Raw genomic sequence first — 23,298 nt, forward strand, 5'->3', positions numbered from 1 at the left:
CTCTCTCTCTATCTCCCCCTCTCTACGATTCCCTTCCTATTTCTCTCCCCCCTCTACGATTCAACTCTAAACTAACTACACCTCTCTCTCTCTGCTCCTGTTCTCTCTCTCTTCTGTCACTGTTATCCACAACTCTAAACTAACTACACCTCTCTCTCTCTGCTCCTGTTCTCTCTCTCTTATGTCACTGTTATCCACAACTCTAAACTAACTACACCTCTCTCTCTCTGCTCCTGTTCTCTCTCTCTTCTGTCACTGTTATCCACAACTCTAAACTAACTACACCTCTCTCTCTCTTCTGTCACTGTTATCCACAACTCTAAATTAACTACACATCTCTCTCTCTGCTCCTGTTCTCTCTCTTCAGCCTTTCATCCCCTTCCATCCTTCATCCTTTATCCTTTTCACTTTCCTTCTTGGGCTTTTTCTCTGTTACTCTTTTCCTCCTCTCTCTCTCTCTCCCCCTCTCTATGATTCCCTTCCTCTCTCTCTCTCCCCCCTCTCTACGATTCCCTTCCTCTCTCTCTCCCCCCTCTCTACCATTCCCTTCCTCTCTCTCCCCCCCCCTCTCTACGATTCCCTTCCTCTCTCTCTCCCCCTCTCTACAATTCCCTTCCTCTCTCTCTCTCTTCGATTCCCTTCCTCTCCCCCTCTCTACGATTCCCTTCCTCTCTCTCTCTCCCCTCTCTACGATTCCCTTCCTCTCTCTCCCCTCTCTACAATTCCCTTCCTCTCTCTCTCTCCCCCCCTCTCTACCTCTCCCCCTCTCTACGATTCCCTTCCTCTCTCTCTCTCCCCCCTCTACGATTCCCTTCCTCTCTCTCTCCCCCCTCTACGATTCCCTTCCTCCCTCTCTCTCTCTACGATTCCCTTCCTCTCCCCCTCTCTACGATTCCCTTCCTCTCTCTCTCTCTCCCCCTCTCTACGATTCCCTTCCTATTTCTCTCCCCCCTCTACGATTCCCTTCCTCTTTCTCTCCCCTTTCTACGATTCCCTTCCTCTCTCTCTCCCCCCCTCTACGATTCCCTTCCTCCCTCTCTCTCTCTACGATTCCCTTCCTCTCCCCCCTCTCTACGATTCCCTTCCTCTCTCTCTCTCTCCCCCTCTCTACGATTCCCTTCCTCTTTCTCTCCCCCCTCTACGATTCCCTTCCTCTTTCTCTCCCCTCTCTACGATTCCATTCCTTTCTCTCTCTCCCCCTCTCTACGATTCCCTTCCTCTTTCTCTCCCCCCTCTACGATTCCCTTCCTCTTTCTCTCCCCTCTCTCGATTCCCTTCCTCTTTCTCTCCCCCCTCTCGATTCCCTTCCTCTTTCTCTCCCCTCTCTACAATTCCCTTCCTCTCTCTCTCCCCCCTCTCTACGATTCCCTTCCTCTCTCTCTCCCCCCCTCTCTCGATTCCCTTCCTCTCTCTCTCCCCCCTCTACGATTCCCTTCCTCTCTCTCTCCCCCCTCTACGATTCCCTTCCTCCCTCTCTCTCTCTCTACGATTCCCTTCCTCTCCCCCCTCTCTCGATTCCCTTCCTCTCTCTCTCTCTCCCCCTCTCTACGATTCCCTTCCTATTTCTCTCCCCCCTCTCGATTCCCTTCCTCTTTCTCTCCCCTTTCTCGATTCCCTTCCTCTCTCTCTCCCCCCTCTACGATTCCCTTCCTCCCTCTCTCTCTCTCTACGATTCCCTTCCTCTCCCCCTCTCTACGATTCCCTTCCTCTCTCTCTCTCTCCCCCTCTCTACGATTCCCTTCCTCTTTCTCTCCCCCCTCTACGATTCCCTTCCTCTTTCTCTCCCCTCTCTACGATTCCATTCCTTTCTCTCTCTCCCCCTCTCTCGATTCCCTTCCTCTTTCTCTCCCCCTCTCGATTCCCTTCCTCTTTCTCTCCCCTCTCTACGATTCCCTTCCTCTTTCTCTCCCCCCTCTACGATTCCCTTCCTCTCTCTCTCCCCCTCTACGATTCCCTTCCTCCCTCTCTCTCTCTCTACGATTCCCTTCCTCTCCCCCTCTCTACGATTCCCTTCCTCTCTCTCTCTCTCCCCCCTCTCTCGATTCCCTTCCTATTTCTCTCCCCCCCTCTCGATTCCCTTCCTCTTTCTCTCCCTTTCTACGATTCCCTTCCTCTCTCTCTCCCCCCCTCTACGATTCCCTTCCTCCCTCTCTCTCTCTACGATTCCCTTCCTCTCCCCCTCTCTACGATTCCCTTCCTCTCTCTCTCTCTCCCCCTCTCTCGATTCCCTTCCTCTTTCTCTCCCCCTCTCGATTCCCTTCCTCTTTCTCTCCCCTCTCTACGATTCCATTCCTTTCTCTCTCTCCCCTCTCTCTACGATTCCCTTCCTCTTTCTCTCCCCCTCTACGATTCCCTTCCTCTTTCTCTCCCCTCTCTACGATTCCCTTCCTCTTTCTCTCCCCCTCTCGATTCCTTCCTCTTTCTCTCCCCCTCTCTACGATTCCATTCCTTTCTCTCTCTCCCCCTCTCTACGATTCCCTTCCTCTTTCTCTCCCCCCTCTACGATTCCCTTCCTCTTTCTCTCCCCTCTCTCGATTCCCTTCCTCTTTCTCTCCCCCTCTACGATTCCCTTCCTCTTTCTCTCCCCTCTCTACAATTCCCTTCCTCTCTCTCTCCCCCCCTCTCTACGATTCCCTTCCTCTCTCTCTCTCCCCCCCTCTCTACGATTCCCTTCCTCTCTCTCTCCCCCCTCTACGATTCCCTTCCTCTCTCTCTCCCCTCTACGATTCCCTTCCTCCCTCTCTCTCTCTCGATTCCCTTCCTCTCCCCTCTCTACGATTCCCTTCCTCTCTCTCTCCCCCTCTCTCGATTCCCTTCCTATTTCTCTCCCCCTCTACGATTCCCTTCCTCTTTCTCTCCCCTTTCTACGATTCCCTTCCTCTCTCTCTCCCCCCTCTACGATTCCCTTCCTCCCTCTTTCTCTCTACGATTCCTTCTCTCCCCCTCTCCCCCTTTTCCCTTCCTCTCTCTCTCTCCCCCTCTCTCGATTCCCTTCCTATTTCTCTCCCCCCTCTACGATTCCCTTCCTCTTTCTCTCCCCTTTCTACGATTCCCTTCCTCTCTCTCTCCCCCCCTCTACGATTCCCTTCCTCCCTCTCTCTCTCTACGATTCCCTTCCTCTCCCCCTCTCTCTCGATTCCCTTCCTCTCTCTCTCTCCCCCCTCTCGATTCCCTTCCTCTCTCTCTCCCCCCCTCTACGATTCCCTTCCTCCCTCTCTCTCTCTACGATTCCCTTCCTCTCCCCCTCTCTCGATTCCCTTCCTCTCTCTCTCTCTCCCCCTCTCTCGATTCCCTTCCTATTTCTCTCCCCCTCTACGATTCCCTTCCTCTTTCTCTCCCCTTTCTACGATTCCCTTCCTCTCTCTCTCCCCCCCCCTCTACGATTCCCTTCCTCCCTCTCTCTCTCTACGATTCCCTTCCTCTCCCCCCTCTCTCGATTCCCTTCCTCTCTCTCTCTCTCCCCCTCTCTACGATTCCCTTCTCTTTCTCTCCCCCTCTCTACGATTCCTTCCTCTTTCTCTCCCCTCTCTACGATTCCATTCCTTTCTCTCTCTCCCCCTCTCTCGATTCCCTTCCTCTTTCTCTCCCCCCTCTACGATTCCCCTTCCTCTTTCTCTCCCTCTCTACGATTCCCTTCCTCTTTCTCTCCCCCCTCTACGATTCCCTTCCTCTTTCTCTCCCCTCTCTACAATTCCCTTCCTCTCTCTCCCCCCTCTCTACGATTCCCTTCCTCTCTCTCTCTCCCCCTCTCTACGATTCCCTTCCTCTCTCTCTCCCCCCCTCTACGATTCCTTCCTCTCTCTCTCTCCCCCTCTACGATTCCCTTCCTCCTCTCTCTCTCTCTACGATTCCCTTCCTCTCCCCCTCTCTCGATTCCCTTCCTCTCTCTCTCTCTCCCCCCTCTCTACGATTCCTTCCTATTTCTCTCCCCCTCTACGATTCCCTTCCTCTTTCTCTCCCCTTTCTACGATTCCCTTCCTCTCTCTCTCCCCCCTCTCGATTCCCTTCCTCCCTCTCTCTCTCTCTCGATTCCCTTCCTCTCCCCCTCTCTCTACGATTCCTTCCTCTCTCTCTCTCTCCCCCTCTCTCCGATTCCCTTCCTCTTTCTCTCCCCCTCTCTGATTCCCTTCCTCTTTCTCTCCCCTCTCTCACGATTCCATTCCTTTCTCTCTCTCCCCCTCTCTCGATTCCCTTCCTCTTTCTCTCCCCCTCTACGATTCCCTTCCTCTTTCTCTCCCTCTCTCGATTCCCTTCCTCTTTCTCTCCCCCTCTACGATTCCCTTCCTCTCTCTCTCCCCTCTACGATTCCCTTCCTCCCTCTCTCTCTCTCTACGATTCCCTTCCTCTCCCCCTCTCTACGATTCCCTTCCTCTCTCTCTCTCCCCCTCTCTACGATTCCCTTCCTATTTCTCTCCCCCCTCTACGATTCCCTTCCTCTTTCTCTCCCCTTTCTACGATTCCCTTCCTCTCTCTCTCCCCCTCTACGATTCCCTTCCTCCCTCTCTCTCTCTACGATTCCCTTCCTCTCCCCCTCTCTACGATTCCCTTCCTCTCTCTCTCTCTCCCCCTCTCTACGATTCCCTTCCTCTTTCTCTCCCCCCTCTACGATTCCCTTCCTCTTTCTCTCCCCCTCTCTACGATTCCATTCCTTTCTCTCTCTCCCCCTCTCTACGATTCCCTTCCTCTTTCTCTCCCCCCTCTACGATTCCCTTCCTCTTTCTCTCCCCTCTCTCGATTCCCTTCCTCTTTCTCTCCCCCCTCTACGATTCCCTTCCTCTTTCTCTCCCCTCTCTACGATTCCATTCCTTTCTCTCTCTCCCCCTCTCTACGATTCCCTTCCTCTTTCTCTCCCCCCTCTACGATTCCCTTCCTCTTTCTCTCCCCTCTCTACGATTCCCTTCCTCTTTCTCTCCCCCCTCTACGATTCCCTTCCTCTTTCTCTCCCCTCTCTACAATTCCCTTCCTCTCTCTCTCCCCCTCTCTCGATTCCCTTCCTCTCTCTCTCTCCCCCTCTCTACGATTCCCTTCCTCTTTCTCTCCCCCCTCTACGATTCCCTTCCTCTCTCTCTCCCCCCTCTCTGATTCCTTCCTCCCTCTCTCTCTCTGACGATTCCCTTCCTCTCCCCCTCTCTCCGATTCCCTTCCTCTCTCTCTCCCCCTCTCTCCCGATTCCCTTCCTATTTCTCTCCCCCTCTCGATTCCCTTCCTCTTTCTCTCCCCTTTCTCGATTCCCTTCCTCTCTCTCTCCCCCTCTCGATTCCCTTCCTCCCTCTTTCTCTCTCGATTCCCTTCCTCTCCCTCTCTCGATTCCTTCCTCTCTCTCTCTCCCCCTCTCTACGATTCCCTTCCTATTTCTCTCCCCCCTCTACGATTCCCTTCCTCTTTCTCTCCCCTTTCTACGATTCCCTTCTCTCTCTCTCTCCCCCTCTCACGATTCCCTTCCTCCCTCTCTCTCTCTCGATTCCCTTCCTCTCCCCCTCTCTCGATTCCCTTCCTCTCTCTCTCTCTCCCCCCTCTCTACGATTCCCTTCCTCTTTCTCTCCCCCCTCTACGATTCCCTTCCTCTTTCTCTCCCTCTCTCCGATTCCATTCCTTTCTCTCTCTCCCCCTCTCTACGATTCCCTTCCTCTTTCTCTCCCCCTCTCGATTCCCTTCCTCTTTCTCTCCCCTCTCTACGATTCCCTTCCTCTTTCTCTCCCCCCTCTACGATTCCCTTCCTCTTTCTCTCCCCTCTCTACGATTCCATTCCTTTCTCTCTCTCCCCCTCTCTACGATTCCCTTCCTCTTTCTCTCCCCCTCTACGATTCCCTTCCTCTTTCTCTCCCCTCTCTACGATTCCCTTCCTCTTTCTCTCCCCCCTCTACGATTCCCTTCCTCTTTCTCTCCCCTCTCTACAATTCCCTTCCTCTCTCTCTCCCCCCCTCTCTACGATTCCCTTCCTCTCTCTCTCTCCCCCTCTCTACGATTCCCTTCCTCTCTCTCTCCCCCCTCTACGATTCCTTCCTCTCTCTCTCCCCCCTCTACGATTCCCTTCCTCCCTCTCTCTCTCTGATTCCCTTCCTCTCCCCCCTCTCTCGATTCCCTTCCTCTCTCTCTCCCCCTCTCTACGATTCCCTTCCTATTTCTCTCCCCCCTCTCGATTCCTTCCTCTTTCTCTCCCCTTTCTACGATTCCCTTCCTCTCTCTCTCCCCCCCTCTACGATTCCCTTTCTCCCTCTCTCTCTCTCGATTCCCTTCCTCTCCCCCTCTCTACGATTCCCTTCCTCTCTCTCTCTCTCCCCCTCTCTCGATTCCCTTCCTCTTTCTCTCCCCCTCTACGATTCCCTTCCTCTTTCTCTCCCCTCTCTACGATTCCCTTCCTCTTTCTCTCCCCCCTCTACGATTCCCTTCCTCTTTCTCTCCCCTCTCTACAATTCCCTTCCTCTCTCTCTCCCCCCCTCTCTACGATTCCTTCCTCTCTCTCTCTCCCCCCTCTCTACGATTCCCTTCCTCTCTCTCTCCCCCCTCTACGATTCCCTTCCTCTCTCTCTCCCCTCTCGATTCCTTCCTCCCTCTCTCTCTCTACGATTCCCTTCCTCTCCCCCTCTCTACGATTCCCTTCCTCTCGCTCTCTCTCTCCCCCTCTCTACGATTCCCTTCCTATTTCTCTCCCCCCTCTACGATTCCCTTCCTCTTTCTCTCCCCTTTCTACGATTCCCTTCCTCTCTCTCTCCCCCCCTCTATGATTCCCTTCATCCCTCTCTCTCTCTACGATTCCTTCCTCTCCCCCTCTCTACGATTCCCTTCTCTCTCTCTCTCTCCCCCTCTCTCGATTCCCTTCCTCTTTCTCTCCCCCCTCTACGATTCCCTTCCTCTTTCTCTCCCCTCTCTACGATTCCATTCCTTTCTCTCTCTCCCCCTCTCTCTACGATTCCCTTCCTCTTTCTCTCCCCCCTCTACGATTCCCTTCCTCTTTCTCTCCCCTCTCTACGATTCCCTTCCTCTTTCTCTCCCCCCTCTACGATTCCCTTCCTCTTTCTCTCCCCTCTCTACGATTCCATTCCTTTCTCTCTCTCCCTATCCCAAACAAACACACATTCTCTCTTTCTCTCCCAGTCTCATTTTGTTCCCCATGACAGTGAGTCACAGAGAGCAGTCCCATGTGAGAATCATTTAACAGTGAAACTCAGACACAAGCTGAAATACCTTCTCTATCTGTGTCCCGTGGACTCTCTCTCAGCTATGTCAATTGGGGATTGGTTTAAAAGAGGTCAAAAGGGATTTTTTTTAGGGGATGTTTGGGGAGACAAAAGGGAAGGTAAGCGGGTGACGGTGTGTGTGTGTGTGTGTGTGTGTGTGTGTGTGTGTGTGTGTGTGTGTGTGTGTGTGTACTCACTGTCGACAACTGGTGCGCTACGGTCATGGACCTGTACAACCTTCCTTAACCTGGCTCCTTTCTGGATATCTTCTAACAGGGCGTTCCTCCCTCCTCTTCCTCCTCCAACACTAATACTCTGGAGACTAGGAGGGTCTGGCCGAGACTAGGAGAGAGAAAGAGAACGATAGAGAGTTTAAGAGTTTTTAAAAAAAAAACGTTATTGGGTCTGGGAACCCACAACACAATAAACACTCAAGCAAACAAAAACATGGTTAAACATCAATTAAAAGACACAACACCAAATCTTCCTCCACAGTAACTAAACACAGCAGCCTCTGAATGCCCCATATACTCATAAACAGGCCAATGTTATTAACCATTTTGTAATAGGCAAACTCAACCCTCAGTCTCGCTGCCAACATCCCCTCCAGCATTCCCACCACATCCACAGACCCCTGTCCCCGAATACTGTTCTTTTGTGTCTTCCAAATTGCTAATTTAGCTGCCCCTGACAGAAAGCTAAGTAAGAGAACTACACCCCTTCGACTGAACCTGTACTTTGGCCCAAATATAAACAGTTGGAAAGAGAAAACCTCTCCCAGAGCTGAGAACCAATTAGTGATCAGGTCAATCATCCCGACCAACCTGGGTCACTGTAAGAATAGATGTGCCAGAGGTTCAGACTCAGCACAGAATGGACACCCCTCCCCAACAGTAAGATCCAGGTGTACCAGATGCATGTTGGTGGCTATGGCTCCATGTATTATCCTCCATTGGAGGTCAGCTGTCCTCTTATCAATAAGCAGTTTATATAAAGACCGCCAACAGCCTTTTGGGGAGGCACCTGGACCAAACGCACACGCCCACCTCAACGATTTTACCCCTTCCAGGGAAGAAGCACGAGACACCTTTACACAGATTTTGTACATGGCCTTCTTTCCCACCTCCTTGAACTCCCCCAGCTCCGGGGTATCGAAGGAAAGCAGCATCCCCACGTTCTCCTCGAACGCCCCCGCCACAGCACTAACATTCAGTGCAGGGAACACATAATCCAGACACTCCGTCCACCGATCAGAATTGGAAGTATCAGTAACATACTGCCGATGAAGTACTGACAAGGAATCGCAGACCTCAGCTACGACCTTCCTCAGTAGGCGAGATGATTGGATCCCCGCTCTTTCTCCCAGCTCCTCCAACGATCTGCTCCTGCTCCGCATCAGATGACCCAGCTTGGTACGCCCCACTCCTAACAGGCATAAACGTAGGCTGGCTGAACCCACAGCACGGGACTGGATGACAGTGTTATAAAAAAGGGGCTCTTCAAAAAGCTACATCCCTGGTGCTGTGCCGGCATTACGGGACATGTCGAAAACTCTCCAAGCAGCATAACAGACTCATAGAATGGAGTCAGGGCAGACAAATCACCCCCCTCTAGCTTTAAGAGGAAAAGGTGCTTGTCTAAGCCCAAACAGCCCGCTCTCCTCATCAATGTGTAGGCTGTGTCAACCCAGCTAGAACCGTCACTGTACAACAGTCTCTGGGCTGCTTGAAGCCGGAAAGCCATGATCCTGGAAGAAATGTCCACCAGGCCTTGCCCACCCTCGTGCAGTGGCAGGTACAGGGCTGCAGCTTTAATCCAATGTTGTCCAGACCAGAAGAAATTGACAAGGGTCCTCTGAAGCTCTTGTATCTAGGTTATTGGCTACCAGCACCCTTCCCCTATAAGACAGCTGGGGTAGCACCCATTTCCACCTAGACAATCTGGCACACACCTTCTCCCGGTAACTGTGGAGCGGACCCTGTCTGAAGCTGACCTGCCCACAGCGATTCACTCTTTTCCCAATTAACTCTAGCTGTGTAGGCCCCTTCATACACCTTTAAATTGTTTGAGAACCTTAACATCCTCAACATCCTCACCCCCTGTAATAAAAACTGCCACGTCATCTGCATATGCAGACAATGCTATCGTGGGACCCTTCATAACCCCTGGCACAGAGAAACCAGTAAGCCTCGCTCTTAAAAAACAAAGCATTGGTTCATTTGCCAGACAATATAACTGTCCTGAAATTGGGCATCCCTGCCTAATACCCCTATGGACGGGGATGGGGCAGCTCAAACCACCCCCACCTTCACCATCCATGAGGCCCCAGCATACAGTAAACTGATCCAAGACAAAAAAAAACATCCCCAAACCCAAAGGCTTTCATTGTTTTGAACAAGTACTGGTGGTCCACACGGTCAAAAGCCTTCTCCTGATATTAGAAACGAGTTATCAACAATAGAGCGTTCAGGTACACAGTAAGACTGGTCCTTGTGGACCAACAGCCCCAGATATTCTTTCAACCTGTTTGAGAGACACTTAGATATCATTTTATAGTCTGCACACAGCAATGCAACAGTTTTTTTTAAAGAGCCAAATCCCCCTTTTTTGGCAACAATGAAAGCACAGCACGTTGACAGGATACAGGAAGAGAACCCTCATGAAAATATTCACACACCACTTCATAAAAAATCCCCCCCAATAGACCCCCAAAAGTGCTTATAAAACTCAGATGGTAAACCATCGATGCCAGGGGCTCGGCCTGATGAGAGCTGCATAACTGCAGTGGACAGCTCCTGCAGAGTAATGCCAGAGTCCAAAGCAGCTCTCTGCTCAGGGCCCAATTGAGGAAGTCCATTTAACAACTGTTCAGCACACAGAGGATCGCAATCCTCCGCCTTATAGAGGGCAGAGTAGAAATCCACGGCATGTTGGCGCATCTCACCGTCATCCGTGGTCACCTTCCCATCAGGGAGACGAAGGCAGACCAACTGTTTGTGTTGCCATGTCGACAGCCCTAGGTTAAAAAAAAAGAAGCTTTAGGAGCACCCATATCTTTGAGGGAAGCAAAGCGAGACCTAATCAAGGCACCCTTCACTCTTTCCTGTAAAAACGACCTCAGTTCATGTCTCTTGTCCTGTAAGTTCATGTCTAGTCTGGGGTCATTCTGAGTGAGCAACTTCAATTCAATAGATTTGATGTCCTGTTCAAGGGCCCTGATAGTCTCTTTAACTTCAATAGTTAAGCAGAGCAGTATACTGTTGACAAAACACACGTCTCAAGGACTCAAAATTCCATTTAATAACCCGTGCCGTCATCATTGCTTTGTACAAAAAGGGCTTCACAGGCAAGGATATTGCTGCTAGTAAGATTGCACCTAAATCAACCATTTATCGGATCATCAAGAAATTCAAGAAGAGAGGTTCAATTGTTTGGAAGAAGGCTTCAGGGTGCCCAAGCAAGTCCAGCAAGCGCCGTGACCCTCTCCTAAAGTTGATTCAGCTGCGGGATCGGGGCAACACCAGTGCAGAGCTTGCTCAGGAATGGCAGCAGGCAGGTGTGAGTGCATCTTCACGAACAGTGAGGCGAAGACTTTTAGAGGATGGCCTGGTGTCAAGAAGGGCAGCGAGGAATCCACTTCTCTCCAGGAAAAACATCAGGGACAGACTGATATTGTGCAGAAGGCACAGGGATTGGACTGCTGAGGACTGGGGTAAAGTCATTTTCTCTGATGAATCCCCTTTCCGATTGTTTGGGGCATCCGGAAAACACCTTGTCCGGAAAAGACAAGGTGAGCGCTACCATCAGTCCTGTGTCATGCCAACAGTAAAGCATCCTGAGACCATTCATGTGTGGGGTTTGCTGCCAAGGGAGTGGGCTCACTCACAATTTTGCCTAAGAACACAGCCATGAATAAAGAATGGTACCAACACATCCTCCGAGAGCAACTTCTCCCAACCATCCAAGAACAGTTTGGTGACGAACAATGCCTTTTACAGCATGATGGAGCACCTTGCAATAATGCAAAAGTGATAACTAAGTGGATCGGGAAACAAAACATCGAAATGTTGGGTCCATGGCCAGGAAACTCTCCAGACCTGAATCCCATTGAGAACTTGTGGTCAAACATCAAGAGGCGGGTGGACAAACAAAACCCCACAAATTCGGACAAACTCCAAGCATTGATTACGCAAGAATGGGCTGCCATCAGTCAGGATGTCGCCCAGAAGTTAATTGACAGCATGCCAGGGTGGATTGCAGAGGTCTTGAAAAAGAAGGGTCAACACTGCAAATATTGACTCTTTGCATAAACTTAATGTAATTGTCAATAAAAGCCGTTGACACTTATGGAATGCTTGTAATTATACTTCAGTATACCATAGTAACATCTGACAAAAATATCTAAAAACACTGAAGCAGCAAACTTTGTGAAGACCAATACTTGTGTCATTCTCAAAACTTTTGACCACGACTGTATTGTCTCTGTACAGTTCCGGTCCCCCCCTAAAACCATACACCCCTCTTGGTCACACTGTCTTAAGGTTTCCTTTATTTGATCAAATACAGCAATACGCTTTGTACCCTCATTAGGAGCATAAACATAAAAATAAAAAAAACATAACATCCACCTTGACCAATAAATCCCAACCCTTGACAATCTCTGTTGTAGATACCACAGTCACCCCTAAGCCTGAGGAAAACAAAATTGCCACCCCAGCACTGAAATTAGTACCATGACTGAGTATATGCTGCCCCTCCCACCACATACCCCAGTCAACCTCATTTTCCTCATCACTATGTGTCTCCTGTAGAAAAACTACATTAAGCCTTTTCTGTTTTATTACTTCTAATATCCAAGCCCTCTTATTCCTGTCCCTTTCTCCATTAACATTGAGAGAACCTACCCTTAGTACGTCCATATAGAAAAGAGAAAGGAAAAACAGAAGAAACCACTGAGAAACCAGACAAAGAGAAAAAAGCACCCTATGAGGCATGATAATCATCATTGTTTTAATTTTCTCTTAACCTTACCATGCTTCCCACCACCCTTTGCTGCCGTGATAGCAGTAACATTTCCTCAAGCGGAAGACGCTTCTTCACACTCAACTGGTCTAACCCCACCATCTTCTGTAACACCACAGCTGACCTCACAAACTTATCAACATAAAAAAAAAAATCTGCCAATTTAATTTAACAGATTTCCCCAAAAGTCTGGTCCAAGAACCCATTTACCTTTATCTAGATAGAGTCGTCACCAGGTGCTATCATATCAACAGGGATATCAGAAATGTCCATATCCTTCTCCTGATCCTCCTCAACTGAGGCCACAGACCCCTGACTCCCCTCTGCCACATCCCTCTCAACACTCCCCACTCGCACCCCCATCACTAGTACCGGGCATCTCCTCCACTACCTGGGAGACTAGCTCCACCTGAACCCCATCACTCGTACCGGGCATCTCCTCCACTACCTGGGAGACTAGCTCCACCTGAACCCCATCACTCGTACCGGGCATCTCCTCCACTACCTGGGAGACTAGCTCCACCTGAACCCCCTCCTGTACCCATCACTCGTACTGGGCATCTCCTCACCAGTCTGAGGAAATGGCTCCTCAGATCCGTCCTTACCTCCTACAACAATATTTTTCTGCTGCACATCAGACGCTATGATCCCCTCTGGGTCAAGCTGCAACTCAGCACCCTCAACACAAACAACTTGTTCCTCAGCAACAGGTGCTTGTGGCTGCTCTACCACTGTCGGCCCACCTCTCCCTACATCAGTGGGCCCAGGCATTATGAGGACCACCTGCGCCCCTCCCTCCGCCTTCTCCCTTTTCGGGCAAGCATGTCGCTTATGGCAAACATCCCCACATTCAAAACACCATTGACTACCCATACTAGACACCGTTGCCCTAGAGCACACAAACAACTATACATACCTCGGCCTAAACATCAGCGCCACAGGTAACTTCCACAAAGCTGTGAACGATCTGAGAGACAAGGCAAGAAGGGCCTTCTATGCCATCAAAAGGAACATAAAATGTGACATACCAATTAGGATCTGGCCAAAAATACTTGAATCAATTATAGAACCCATTGCCCTTTATGGTTGTGAGGTCTGGGGTCCGCTCACCAACCAAGAATTCACAAAATGGGACAAACACCAAATTGAGACTCTGCATGCAGAATTCTGCAAAAATATCCTCTGTGTACAACGAAAAACACCAAATAATGCATGCAGAGCAGAATTAGGCCGATACCCGGTAATTATCAAAATCCAGAAAAGAGCCGTTAAATTCTATAACCACTTAAAAGGAAGCGATTCCCAAACCTTCCGTAACAAAGCCATCACCTACAAAGAGATGAACTTGGAGAAGAGTCCCCAAAGCAAGCTGGTCCTGGGGCTCTGTTCACAAACACAAACAGACCCCAAAGAGCCCCAGGACGGCAACACAATTAGACCCAACCAAATCATAAGAAAACAAAAAGATAATTACTTGACACATTGGAAAGAACAAACAAAAAAACAGAGCAAACTAGAATGCTATTTGGCCCTAAACAGAGAGTACACAGTGGCAGAACACCTGACCACTGTGCCTGACCCAAACTTAAGGAAAGCTTTGACTATGTACAGACTCAGTGAGCATAGCCTTGCTATTGAGAAAGGCCGCCGTAGGCAGACCTGGCTCTCAAGAGAAGACAGGCTATGTGCACACTGCCCACAAAATGAGGTGGAAACTGAGCTGCACTTCCTAACCTCCTGCCAAATGTATGACCATATTAGAGACACATATTTCCCTCAGATTAGAGAGATCCACAAAGAATTCTAAAACAAACCCAATTTTGATAAACTCCCTTATCTACTGGGTGAAAAACCACAGTGTGCCATCACAGCTGCAAGATTTGTGACCTGTTGCCACAAGAAAAGGGCAACCAGTGAAGAACAAACACCATTGTAAATACAACCCATATTTATGTTTATTTATTTTCCCATTTGTACTTTAACTATTTGCACATTGTTACAACACTGTATATATACATAATTTGACATTTGAAATGTCTTTATTCTTTTGAAACTTCTGAGTGTAATGTTTACTGTTAATATTTATTGTTTATTTCACTTTTGTTTACTATCTACTTCACTTGCTTTGGCAATGTTAACACACGTTTCCCATGCCAATAAAGCCCTTAAATTGAATTGAATTGAGAGAGAGAGAAGAGAGAGAAGAGAGAGAAGAGAGAGAGAGAGAGAAGAGAGAGAGAGAGAGAGAGAGAGAGAGAGATACATAAATTGTCCTCGTCAGGTCATGTTCTCAGGAAAACACTTGGCCTTAGCAAGTACATTATAAGGCACACATCTTTGTCAGTGTGTGGAATCCACAGTATCAAACTGTCACCAGGTCAGAGATTGACACACTGACCTATATAGATAGTGTCACGCCCTGACTTATGGGACTCTGGTATGTTGAGTCAGGGTGTGGTGTTCAATGTTGTGTTTTCTATGGTTTTCATTCTAGGATTGTATGTCTATGTTTGGCCGGGTGCGATTCCCAATCAGAGACAGCTGTCGCTCGTTGTCTCTGATTGGGGATCATACTTAGGAAGCCTGTTGGCGTGTTACGTTGTGGGATCTTGGTCCGTGTTAGAGGCTTGTGTTGTGTTCAGCCTGAGGATGTTTTGTTTCGTATGTTTATCGGTGAAATAAACATGTACGCATTTCACGCTGCGCCTTGGTCTGACCCGTCCTTAAACGAACGTGACAGATAGACACACTGACCTATATAGACATGCTTTGCCAGCCATCAAAGGAAACTCATTTAACATGAGAACACAGAGCTTACTCTGGAAACATGACACTGCCGTCCTACTGTGTCTGTTCTCTACCCTAGTGTGTGTTTGTGTGTGTGTGTGCTTGTAACTGTACCTCTAATTAATAATGCAAATAACAGCCAGGTGGTTGACACAAAGTGTGTGTGTGAATGGCCGGCAGGGGATGTAGCTCAGTTGGTAGAGCATGGCGTTTGCAACGCCAGGGTTGTGGGTTCGATTCAAATAATGTATGTGCTAACTGTAAGTCGCTCTGGATAAGAGCGTCTGCTAAATGACTAAAATGTAAATGTATCTTACCTGTGGTGGGGGAGCAGCACAGGGTGGTGGAGGTGGAGGGGGTGCAAGAGGAGGGGGAGGGGGCGGAGGGACAGGCATGGCTGGCCACAGAATCTCAGGCCTGCAGAACACAAGAAATGAACAGAACATGAGTGACCATACAACCAGTACGCAACTGACCATTTCTAATGACTGACCATATGCATTGACTGATCAAGTTGTTGATAGTAATGATCACAGTAATGACTCCATATTACCATATCACACCTGGTCCTTTCATGTCCTTTCAGACCCACAAAGATTAGTGTCAAGGAATGAAGGAAGGGGATACGTTTTCTGATTGGAATCAGACCCATTTCAGACAGAAACACTAACCTAGAGTGTTTTCAGTCCAGTAGTGGGTTTAACCTGGATCAACTACTTCCTCTGGGATTAAGGAAAGGAGAGTTGTTTATTTAAAAAATAATATATGTTATTCTATACCCTCTTTTCTCCCCAATTGGTAGTTACAGTCTTGTCCCATCACTGCAACTCCCCTACGGACTCGGGAGAGGCGAAGGTCGAGAGCCATGCGTCCTCTGAAACACCGTCCAACTGGCGACCGTGTCAGCGTGCATGCGCCCACAGCCCGCCACAGGAGTCACTAGAGCGCGATGCGACAAGGACATCCCAGCCAGCCAAACCCTCCCCTAACCCGGACGACGCTGGGCCAATTGCGCGTCGCCTCGTGGGGTCTCCCGGTCGCGGCCGGCTGCGATACAGCTCGGGTTCGAACCCGGATCTGTAGTGACGCCTCGGGCACTGCAGTGCCTTAGACCGCTGCGCCACTTGGGAGGCCCAAGGAGAGGAGAGTTTGATCCAACTTTAACATGAGTTCCATTGTTGTGGGACTTTTAGATTTTTCCAGGAGCAGCTTCTATTCAAGGGGTCAACCTGACCCGACCTCGTTCCCGTCTCGCTGGATAGGATGTGCTTCCCCTACGAGACGCAGAAAACAGGAAGCAGCGAACACTCCTTCCTCTCCAGGGAAATATAAGATCCCCTTCCCACAATGCTTGGCGGTGACCCAGGGGTGTGTGTGTATGTATGTGTATGTGTGTGTGTGTGTGTGTGTGTGTGTACACGCACGTGAATGTGTGTGTACATGTACGCGCGTACGTCTGTGTTTGTGTGTGTGCGAGCGCATAAGTGTGTATGAGAGGGGGCACAGAGGGGTTGAACAATGGCCTCTGTTGTCTAGGAAGTAGCACTTTAACCTCCAGCCCCCCCTAGCTTTGTCTAGCAGGCCAATTGCCTCTGCTGGCTTTACGTAAAGACAGGCTGGAAAACATATCAGCTGAACGTTTAAGGACCATACTTTTCAAGAGCAAGAACATTTTCAAGTGTACTTTTCAAGAGCAAGAACGTCTCAAGAACGTACTTTTCAATTGCAAGAACGTTTTAAGAACTGTATTTTCAAGAATAGGAATGTTTCAGTAAAAATTATTCCTAGAGCAAAACACTTTTCAAGAATGTACTTTTCAAGAACGTTTCAGGTACCGACTTAGTGTATGCTATATTCCTCATTTATTGAGACATGTTAGATGAATTTTCAATACTACATTTGCCTCCAACAATTTTAACTTCTAGTAACAGAAAATAAAAACCTTTTAACAGCTGCAACAAGCACCCACATCTCTTCTTCCTTGCTTTCTTCTCCTTTTATTTCTTCTTCTTTTATTTCTTCTTCTTCATTTCTTCCTACTTCTTCTTCTCCTTTTTTCACACCTGTTACACTCGATTTCCTCCTTCCATACCTCGACCCAAGACTATGTTGCAGAAACATCTTAAGAAAGTAGCAGGAAACCCACAACTTGCAGAATGTAGTGCAAAGTGGAATTCTTCTTCGTTGGAATCCTTAGTTTGAATATTTAGTTCCAACTTCGGAATGGAATCTGAGAAGATTACTTTTGTGATAGAAAATCAGCAGATGTTGGGCTGAAGCGTTGACAGTATGACACAGAGACTTACACCCAAGTTTTACGACTTCATAAATCTTCGAAGATGTCCTCGAAGAGCTGTCTTCCAAAGACAGAGTGAGAGGCCAGTGTGTCTTCTGTTCAACACTGTCTCAGGCTTAGGTAGCGTGGAATTAGGCTACTTAGCAACACTGTCGCATGACAACCAGAACAGAACCTGCTTTTGTTGTCAATGTTTTGCCCAAATGCATGACATGAGGATTCCCAATGAATTCCAGTATCTCAATGGTGTGTGTGTGTGTGTGTGAGAAAGCGAGAAGGAGACAGAGAGAGAGAGAAGGAGACAGAGAGACAGAGATAGAAAGTGAGAGAGACAGAGATAGAGAGAGAGAGAGAGAGAGACAGAGAGAGAGAGAGAGAGAGAGAGAGAGAGAGAGAGAGAGAGAGACAGAGAGACAGAGAGAGAGAGAGAGAGAGAGAGAGAGAGAGAGAGAGAGAGAGAGAGAGAGAGAGAGAGAGAGAGAGAGAGAGAGAGAGAGAGAGAGAGAGAGAGAGAGAGAGAGAGAGAGAGAGAGAGAGAGAGAGAGAGAGAGAGAGAGAGAGAGAGAGAGAGAGAGAGAGAGAGAGAGAGAGAGAGAGAGAGAGAGAGAGAGAGAGAGAGAGAGAGAGAGAGAGAGAGAGAGAGAGAGAGAGAGAGAGAGAGAGAGAGAGTGGATTAAAGAGAGGGATGGTTACAGTATAGTATAGTATAGTATAGTATAGTATAGTATAGTATAGTACAGTATAGTACAGTACAGTACAGTATAGTATAGTACAGTATAGTACAGTACAGTAAGTGATTAAGATTACTGTCATCAAAAGTGTCCTGACCAGGAAAACCTCAGGTCATGTTCTCAGGAAAACACTTGGCCTTAGCAAGTACATTATACGGGACACATCTTTGTGTGTGTGTGTGTGTGCGTGTGTGTGTGTGTGTGCGTGTGCGTGTGCGTGTGTGCGTGTGCGTGTGTGTGTGTGCGTGTGTGTGTGTGTGTGTGTGTGCAACTGGCAGAATGTCCTCTCTTACTATTTCCATCCTCATATCTGTGTCAGGCAACTTCAATGGCACTGACTCTGGCTGCATCCCAAATTGCACTCTATTCCCTATATAGACTATATACTAGAATGGGAAAAGGTGTCATTTGGGACACAATCGGTATCCCCAGAAGGAGGGAAATAAGGCAACAGTCGGCTGAGCATTTTCACAACAGGTGTGAGACACAGTGATCTGTACTGTCTTTAGATAATGACCAACACTCCTACCAGACACAGTGATCTGTACTGTCTTTAGATAATGACCAACACTCCTACCAGACACAGTGATCTGTACTGTCTTTAGGTAATGACCAACACTCCTACCAGACACAGTGGTCTGTACTGTCTTTAGATAATGACCAACACTCCTACCAGACACAGTGATCTGTACTGTCTTTAGATAATGACCAACACTCCTACCAGACACAGTGGTCTGTACTGTCTTTAGGTAATGACCAACACTCCTACTAGACACAGTGATCTGTACTGTCTTTAGGTAATGACCAACACTCCTACCAGACACAGTGATCTGTACTGTCTTTAGGTAATGACCAACACTCCTACCAGACACAGTGGTCTGTACTGTCTTTAGATAATGACCAACACTCCTACCAGACACAGTGATCTGTACTGTCTTTAGATAATGACCAACACTCCTACTAGACACAGTGATCTGTACTGTCTTTAGGTAATGACCAACACTCCTACTAGACACAGTGATCTGTACTGTCTTTAGATAATGACCAACACTCCTACCAGACACAGTGATCTGTACTGTCTTTAGATAATGACCAACACTCCTACTAGACACAGTGATCTGTACTGTCTTTAGGTAATGACCAACACTCCTACTAGACACAGTGATCTGTACTGTCTTTAGGTAATGACCAACACTCCTACTAGACACAGTGATCTGTACTGTCTTTAGATAATGACCAACACTCCTACCAGACACAGTGATCTGTACTGTCTTTAGATAATGACCAACACTCCTACCAGACACAGTGATCTGTCTGTACTGTCTTTAGATAATGACCAACACTCCTACCAGACACAGTGATCTGTATTGTCTTTAGATAATGACCAACACTCCTACCAGACACAGTGATCTGTCTGTACTGCCTTTAGATAATGACCAACACTCCTACCAGACACAGTGATCTGTCTGTACTGTCTTTAGATAATGACCAACACTCCTACCAGACACAGTGATCTGTCTGTACTGTCTTTAGATAATGACCAACACTCCTACCAGACACAGTGATCTGTCTGTACTGTCTTTAGATAATGACCAACACTCCTACCAGACACAGTGATCTGTCTGTACTGCCTTTAGGTAATGACCAACACTCCTACCAGACACAGTGATCTGTCTGTACTGCCTTTAGGTAATGCAGCCCCTGTTCCTTCCACAAGCAGGCTGAGTTACAGCACTGGACCCATTCACAAAGTGTCTCAGAGCTAGGAGTGATGATCTAGGATCAGTTTTGCATTTTACATAGTAATGAATATGATATAATATGGACAGGTGGGGACCTGCTATTTACCACCACAAACCAATGCTGGCATTAAGATTGCACTCAATGAGCTGTATAAGGCCATAACTAAACAGGAAAACGCTCATCCAGAGGCAGCGCTCCTAGTGGCCGGGGACTTTAATGCAGGGAAACTTAAATCCGTTCTACCTAATTTCTACCATTTACATTACATTTACATTTTAGTCATTTAGCAGACGCTCTTATCCAGAGCGACTTACATGAGCAATTAGGGTTAAGTGCCTTGCTCAAGGACTGTTTTGCTAGCACAGACTGGAATATGTTCCGGGATTCTTCAGATAGCATTGAGGAGTACACCACATCTACAGCTGCACCATCGAGAGCATCCTGACTGGTTGCATCACCGCCTGGTATGGCAACTGCTCGGCCTCCGACCGTAAGGCACTACAGAGTGCGTACGGCCCAGTACATCACTGGGGCCAAGCTTCCTGCCATCCAGGACCTCTATACCAGGCGGTGTCAGAGGAAGGCCCTCAAAATTGTCAAAGACTCCAGCCACCCTTGTCATAGACTGTTCTCTCTGCTACCGCACGGCAAGTGGTACCGGAGCGCCAAGTCTAGGTCCAAAAGGCTTCTCAACAGCTTCTACCCCCAAGCCATAAGACTCCTGAACAGCTAATCATGGCTACCCGGACTATTTGCACTGCCCCCCACCCCACCCCATCCCCCTCTTTTACGCTGCTGCTACTCTGTTAATTATTTATGCATAGTCACTTTAACTCTACCCACATGTACATATTACCTCAACTACCTCAACTAGCCGGTGCCCCTGCTTGACTCTGCAACAGTACCCCCCTGTATATATAGCCTCCCTACTGTTATTTTATTTTACTTCTGCTCTTTTTTTCTCAACACTTTTTTGTTGTTGTTGTTGTTTTATTTTACTTTTTTATAAAAAAATTAATGCATTGTTGGTTAAGGGCTGTAAGTAAGCATTTCACGGTAATGTCTACACCTGTTGTATTCGCATTTGGCAAATAACATTTGATTTCATTTAATTTGATTTACTCAGACGTTTTGTGGATATTGGGTACTGATCTATTCTGAGCAGCTGACACAAGCAACTGCTGCCCAACTCAACCAGCCACCCCCACTTCTGTCGTGTGTGGCATGTAAAAAATCTCCAACCCAAACAGGAATTGAAACGGGTAATCCCAAATATCCCAATTGGAGAGCGAAACCACACCATGCGTATTGCAACACTGCATAATTGCCTTATTATCCCTAATTAGCCCGTATTTGACTTGCGTTTCGACCTCCATTCACAAATGTGTTTTGATTAAAGCTTTTTGCTTATACTCCAGTATCAAGAGAGGTAAAAATATATATGAACACACATTTGCCTAGATAGGGCTATGACAAAAAGTTTTTCTTTCAATATCAACATTTTTCATTCCGTTATATCAAAGGCCTACTTACCTCTAAGCCTATGTATTACGGGCAGGATTCCGGTTTGGTCCGTCAGCACTCTGACCGCATAGCGCGGGGCCACTGACCGGGCAGATAGAGTCTATTATTGGGGAGATGGACTAGTCTACAGTCACTGGCTACAGTTCCAGACGTCGGATTCAAGCCCTACAACGAGCACACCGCTATAGTCCGCTATACAGCCGGAGATCACAATCCGGACACAGCAACAATGTCGTGATAGCGGTTTGTAGTCCGGCGTTGGTCGTTGACTATTCCAGAAAAAAAAAACGGTTCCTCTGAAGTTTTCCACCAACTTTCAACTGGTGATGGTGAGTGTAGCGACAGAGACACACAGCCAAATGTCTCATTAAAAGTAGGCTAGTAGTGAACACAAAAAAACGTTTGTTCTGAAGTTGTGTGAAATTACTCCTCGTCTTGTCAAGCCTGCTGTTGTTTGCGCGTAATATCTCTGACCACGCTGTGTTGACGTCGAGGTTGGAATGCCAAGGCCACACCTCCTCGCCTCGACAACCCAAGCCTCTGACCAATCAGAAGTCAACCGATTAGATTTTAGCTAGCTGTTGCATTTCAGTCACTTCAAACCATACTTCCTTCAGATTGAAATAGTGTCAAAAGTACTGTCAAGACTGATTTGTAATAGACTGTCATAACTTAAATTATGACTGGCAGCATACCACCCTGCATCCCACTGCTGGCTTTCTTCTGAAGCTAAGCAGGGTTGGTCCTGGATGGGGGACCAGATGCTGCTGGAAGTGGTGTTGGAGGGCCAGTAGGAGGCACTCTTTCCTATGATCTAAAAAATAATAATATCCCAATGCCCCAGGGCAGTGATTGGGGACATTGCCCCAGGGCAGTGATTGGGGACATTGCCCCAGGGCAGTGATTGGGGACATTGCCCTGTGTAGGGTGCTGTCCATTGGATGGGATGTTTGACACTTGTCCTGACTCTCTGGGGTCTGATTTTTTTGATCAAAATGGGGTCACGGGCCAAAGAAGTTTGGGAACCCCTGGCCTATCCCTAACTTTATATTTTTTGTAGCCAATTTTAACTTTGTGGCTGTGGAATCTGACTTTGTGGCTGTGGACTCTGACTTTGTGGCTGTGGACTCTGACTTTGTGGCTGTGGACTCTGACTTTGTGGCTGTGGACTCTGACTTTGTGGCTGTGGACTCTGACTTTGTGGCTGTGGACTCTGACTTTGTGGCTGTGGAATCTGACTTTGTGGCTGTGGAATCTGACTTTGTGGCTGTGGACTCTGACTTTGTGGCTGTGGAAGCCATTGGAAACCTACTTGCAGGGATCCTGATGTACAGTAGAGAGAGAGAGAGAGAGAACATGACACCAAACCCTGAGAAGTGGAGCACGCAGACCATGGGGCTTTCCCAATGTTCCCCTGCCCAGAATAGAGCCTAGAGATGACGCAGTACAGACATGTAGTTTGATCTCGGTTCAGTTAAACCCCAGTCGGACTAACATCAGAGAGAAGCTATCATTTCACAGGCTGGTCCCAGATCTGTGTGCTTGCTTTTAGCCAACCCATTTGACAATCACATGACTGTCTCTGACTATAGTTTTGTCCCAAATGGCACCCTATTCCCTATATGCACTATTCCCTATATTCCCTATTCCCTATATTCCCTATTCCCTATATTCCCTATTCCCTATATTCCCTATTCCCTATATTCCCTATTCCCTATATGCACTATTCCCTATATTCCCTATTCCCTATATTCCCTATTCCCTATATTCCCTATTCCCTATATTCCCTATTCCCTATATTCCCTATTCCCTATATTCCCTATTCCCTATATTCCCTATTCCCTATATGCACTATTCCCTATATTCCCTATTCCCTATATGCACTATTCCCTATATTCCCTATTCCCTATATTCCCTATTCCCTATATTCCCTATTCCCTATATGCACTATTCCCTATATTCCCAATCTCCTATATGCACTATTCCCTATATTCCCTATTCCCTATATTCCCTATTC

The 23,298-nt window shown here is 48.0% G+C and overlaps 1 protein-coding gene across 1 annotated transcript in view; it reads right to left on the reverse strand.

Annotated features, from left to right (window-relative positions):
• Positions 1-21,763, reverse strand: part of wipf3 (WAS/WASL interacting protein family member 3) — a 30,682-nt gene extending 8,919 nt beyond the window's left edge. The window contains exons 1-3 of the mRNA XM_045206817.1: positions 21,291-21,763; positions 15,305-15,404; positions 7,376-7,520 (exon numbers count right to left, since the gene is read on the reverse strand). Coding sequence (XP_045062752.1) covers positions 7,376-7,520; positions 15,305-15,382 — 223 coding nt within the window. The 5' untranslated portion in view covers positions 15,383-15,404; positions 21,291-21,763. The remainder of the gene's footprint in view (positions 1-7,375; positions 7,521-15,304; positions 15,405-21,290) is intronic.
• Between the last annotated feature and the right edge of the window lie 1,535 nt (positions 21,764-23,298).

Source organism: Coregonus clupeaformis, chromosome 24 (genome assembly GCF_020615455.1).
Source record: "Coregonus clupeaformis isolate EN_2021a chromosome 24, ASM2061545v1, whole genome shotgun sequence".
Lineage (NCBI taxonomy): Eukaryota > Metazoa > Chordata > Actinopteri > Salmoniformes > Salmonidae > Coregonus > Coregonus clupeaformis.